This window comes from Parus major, chromosome 7, assembly GCF_001522545.3.
Source record: "Parus major isolate Abel chromosome 7, Parus_major1.1, whole genome shotgun sequence".
Classification (NCBI taxonomy): Eukaryota; Metazoa; Chordata; class Aves; order Passeriformes; family Paridae; genus Parus; species Parus major.
Window position 1 is genome coordinate 36,961,195 of NC_031776.1, and position 4,942 is coordinate 36,966,136.

Genomic DNA, 4,942 nt, shown 5'->3' on the forward strand with positions numbered 1-4,942 from the left:
TGTGGCACTGACCTTGGCTGGTGTTTGGCAGTCCAGGAGGGTGGGGAAGGCTCTGGAGGAGGGTGCTGCTGTGGCACTGACCTTGGCTGGTGTTTTGCAGTACAGGATGGTGAAGGAGGCACTGGAGGAGCGTGCACACCTGCTGCAGAGCGCGCCCCACCTCTCGGCCCCGCTGCCCATCATGCTCCCCATCTACAAGTAAGCTTTGCTGTGCCTTCTGTCCTTTACCTTGGCTTCTCACAAGCAAACCCTGGCCTGGGAGAGCTTTCTTAAAGCTGTCCCAGGGGAAATTCTCTTGTGCCCCAGCCAGCAATTGCTCTTCAGTGCCCTTGCAGTACCCCAACAGGGACAGCTGGAAAGAGCTCTCATTCCCAGGATGTATTTGCTATTCTTCCAGTGCAGCCTTGTCCTCAACACATGCCAGGGCTCCCAGCAAGGTGCTCTTCAGCCCATGTGAGCACAGGGCAGTTGGGTATGGACAGAACAGGTTCCTCTTCCTCTGAGGAAGACACTCAGTGCTTTGGTTTTCAGTCTGTAAGAGAAATTACTCACTGGAACAGGCTACTTAGAGCAGGGAGGTTTTTCTGAAGGAACTTAATTTTATTATGACCATTCCTCTTTTTATTATTCCTTTCTTAGTGTGAGGGGCTTGTAAGAGCTGGAGCTTGTGTAGGTGGGTGGCTGCCTGCATTTATTGTGGTCCTGTTGGTGCAGGAGACCTTAGCCCCTGCCTTGGGGGAATCCTCTCAGCTTGCACACACAGCTCCAATATCTCACACAGAGGCACAACACCCCCATTTACACCCTGGTTTTAGAGCAAATAAACCCTTGAATGTGCTTGAATGTGCAGGGAGTAGCTCAGTTGAAAACAGTGGCAAACAACATCTAAGTCTGGAGTATTTACATTGTCTTGTTACCATGAGTTTGTAATGCTGTACAAGGTAGAACTGCTGTAAGGACATTGTGTGTTGCTCACCGTGTTCCTTTTGCAATAACAGCGTATGCACACACTCCTAAACGCTTCATTTGTGGGTTTCTTTCACTTCATGGTGTCTTTTTGCCCTCAGGTGGTGGCAGTTGCCATACTACTGGGTTGGGATAAAGCTGTATGACCTGGTGGCAGGCAGCCAGTGCCTGAAGAGCAGCTATGTCCTGACCAAGTCCCGGGCCCTGGAGCTGTTCCCCATGCTGCGCAGGGACAAGCTGGTCGGGGCCATTGTCTACTACGATGGTGAGTGGCCTCTCTGCCTCTTGTGTGCTCCTGGGGTCTGCTTTGGGGGTTAAAACACAGCTGTCAGCTTGGGGATTGTACCCTGGCTCTCTTCAGCTTGAAGGATTCAACTCCCCTCCTAATTTGGGAGATAAGCCATGTTTTTACAGCAGCAGCTTAATGGATGTAGGAGGAAATACAGTGATTTTTCTATGGGTGTAGAATGGTGTGAAAGTGTTCTGGGGGAGATGTGGTTTCTGACCTTTTTAAATTCTCTTAATAATCCACCACAAGGTGGATTATTAAGAGAATTCTGCATTTAGAACAATTCTTCAGCTGATCAAAGGGGTTCTGGAGTGGGAAGGACTCTGGAAACACACTGGATTCCAATGGGGTTTATGAGGCTTCTGGCTAAAGCTTGTGTTGTTAATTACAGGTATCTCAGACCAGAGCCCAGCAGGGTGGAAAAACAATTAAAAATTCCTATATGTGTGGGAATATGTATGTGCAGATTTGTGTTTGGCAGGAGAGGTGGATTTAAAGGGTGGAGTCAGTGTTTACTTGATTTTACTGCACATGTAAGGTGCCTTTTATCTTATTTTTAAGGTCTGGAGGAAATAAGAGCAAAATTTGCAAATTTAGCAAAACTTGTTGTGGGATTATGTGGTGTTTTTTGTAGCCAGTAGCAGGACCTGCCATTGACAGCACACAGAGAAGGAAATCAGATTTATTTTTTCTGTATCTTGAGCTATTCTTTAGCTTGTTTTAAGGGATCCCAGGAGCCTGCCAGAAAAACGAAGTGGTTCTCTTAACTGTAATTACACTTCTCATAAGAGCACTATAGCTTGAAATCTATTTATAATCTAGTGAAGTTTTTTTCTGATTAAATAAATAATTTGGCTGTATCTTGGCTATTTACTACTCCAGCATTCCAAAGATACACCTTTCAGGATAGCCTTAAAATTGGTCTGCATGTCTCTTACATGAATAATTATTTTAAACAGTGCTGTAAATCTAAAAGATTCAGCATCAAGATGCCACGTGGGCTTTGATGGCAAACACAGGCAGGGCAGGGCTCTGAGTGACTGAGAGATATCTCTGGAGTTTTGGTGCCATCCCAGCAGAGGGAAACAAACCCAAACTTAATATTGGATATGAAGAGTAAGATAGAAAAATAGGGGAAAAAAAAAATCTGTCTTGCTTTATTTTGCTTTCTTTATAAGATATAGCTTAGTTATCCTCAGTTTTAGGCAGAATGTAAAGAAATACTGTTTTGAATTAAAATTTAAAGAGCTCTCCAAGCTCCACCAAACCTCAGTTTCCCTGAAGAATAAAATGTGTGTGAGGAAGTCAAGGATGAAATCTGTGAGTTGGTAATACACACCTGAGTGTTTGGGGGCTGCCCCTAATGCAGGATGAAGGACTGTCCAGCTCCAGGGTTAATCCAGCTGTGAGCAGCCCACGTTCCAGCTCAGTGCTGTCTGCTGTGGGGTGCAGGAGGGTTCCCTGGGGCTGGAGCACAGGAAATGTTTTGTCCTGGGCAGTTAACCTGTGTTCTGGCCATGGAAAATGGGCTTCCAGTCATAACATTTCATCAAACTCCCTTTAGGTCTTGGAAATTATTGTACTTGAATTTTAATGATGTACTGTCACACCCTAAATCCAGAGGGATGGAGCACGAAGGGAAAGGGAATGGATCTGGAAGTAGAGGAGAGGGTGATGAAATTTAACTTGTTTTAGTCCTTTCAGGAGGAATAAAATAGAGTATTAAACAATGGCAAAGCAAAATACAAGTCTTAAAGTAGGTGAAAGCTTTCTCTTCTCTGTCCATCCCTTCTCTCTTCCCTAAAGAATGAATCAATAAATTGGCCTTTTAAGGATGGAGTGTCTTAACTGTAAGTGCAGTTAAATGCAGTTTTTTCCTGTTTCCTCACTTTCCTTTATTGCTTGTCCCTGTAATTGTTGGAAAGAGAGCTGTTAACGACCCCATCCCCACCACCAAAGGGAAGAGGCAGAGAGATTCCGTGTCTCAGTTAATTTTTTGTGTGCTCAAGGCCCTGCTGGGGTGCCCTGGCAGAGGCTCTGTCCCTGGGCAGGGGCAGCTGGGGCTGCTCTGGGTGAGCACGGTGGCACCTCCAGCCATCCATAATTCATGGGCACATCGTGTTCCCAACCGAGCCGGGGTCGTCTTCATAACATCCCTTAAATTGTTTATACAGGCACAAAAAAATGGTACATTAGAAATGTTGGAAGTACCAGCAAGAGCAAATCACAGCCTTGTCCAGAGGCTATTCTTGCTCTGCCTGAGCATCGGGAAGCCAAAGCATATGTTGGATGTTAGCCGGGGTGTACACAACGTGTCCTATTTATTCAAGGTTTGCTTTGAAGCCACAACTTACAAGTTTGTTTCTTAGGGGGACATGTCAGACTGCATTTAGCATTTGTTGGTATTAGGATACTCCTGAATAGCAAAAAGGCAACATTTTGGGGGGAGAAAGCGGCTGCTATCTGAGCAGGGATCTGTCAGATCCACTTAGGGGCTGCGGGAGAACTGGAGAGGAGGCACAGGGAGAGGCTGGGCTGAGCTCAGGATCTCAGGCAGGATTGTTCTAAAGCACTTTAAATGGAAGAATTAATCTCCATTTAAATTATATGGAGTTCATTATGATAAGAACTGGGAAAACCATTAAAGCAGGGATCCAGCTGGCCAGAGTGCGTCAATGTAAAGTGTTCAGCAATTCCAAGTGGCACGGATCTCTTTATGATACATTATTTTTCTGTCTCTAGGTGCTTGCAGGCTTTTTTAACATACTTTGCCTTGCAAGATGAGCCCTTAGATGTATAAGGAAAATTTCTGTCCTGGAATCAATCCTGAATTTAAGATTCTAGGGCTCTGCTGACCATGCTTTCTGAATTTGCTGTTATTTCCTGAAAGAAGAAATTAACATAAGCTGTGTCTGGGACTCTCTTGCCACATCAAGATATTGGCTTGTTTAATGTCTTGTTCTACAAATCTCCAGTATGTTTACTGGGATGCAAGTAGTTGGTTTTTTGCTTTTTGCCTTCTTAGTAGTTTTGCATACATTCTCTGCTGAAATATTTTAATAGGGAAGTTATTTAAAAGTAGAAAAAGCCTTGGCAGAGGGTTTTGCTTTCCCTGTTTACAGCAAACCCCCTGAGAAATCCTTCCCAGACACACAGGCACACACAGACACACACACAAAAATCAATGCAAAAGAGTAGAGCATTCATTAAGCTGTCAAAAATGGAACAAATGCTTTTTTTTATTTGGGTTCTTGTAGCTATTTTTCCTAGGATTTGAGTGTGTCCTGAATTATGAAATGTTGTAGCTTTATAATTCATGTTTGACAAATGGATATTTGGAGATGTTGAGCTGTAATAGGGGTATTACAGACAACTCTGTGGCTGTTTTCCCTTCCCTGGATATAAAAACTCTGACAGTTTGTCACTGAACAGACTTTCCATAGGTGAATTTAAATACACAGCTACTCATATTTCTTCTGTTCCCAGCCTGAGGCTGGCTGGGTGAGAGCGGCCTTGCAGGCACCCTGACCTTGGGTGCAGCTGGGAAATACTGCATGTTCACTGCACTCCCCACTGTTCACCAGTGCATTGTCGTGTTCTGGATCACACAGCTGCACAGGGAATCCTGCAGGAGGTGGGGCAGGAGGGACAGTGCTGCCCAGGGCAGGTGCAGCGAGCACAGGATGC

The 4,942-nt window shown here is 44.8% G+C and overlaps 1 protein-coding gene across 2 annotated transcripts in view; it reads left to right on the forward strand.

Moving 5' to 3' along the window:
• LOC107207437 (glycerol-3-phosphate dehydrogenase, mitochondrial-like) overlaps positions 1-1,299 on the forward strand; it is a 19,303-nt gene extending 18,004 nt beyond the window's left edge. For both annotated transcript variants that reach the window (XM_015634503.3, XM_015634504.1), the window contains exons 5-6: positions 101-198; positions 1,068-1,299. In XM_015634503.3, the coding sequence (XP_015489989.1) occupies positions 101-198; positions 1,068-1,284 (315 nt within the window). In that variant the 3' untranslated portion in view covers positions 1,285-1,299. The remainder of the gene's footprint in view (positions 1-100; positions 199-1,067) is intronic.
• Positions 1,300-4,942: the final 3,643 nt, after the last annotated feature.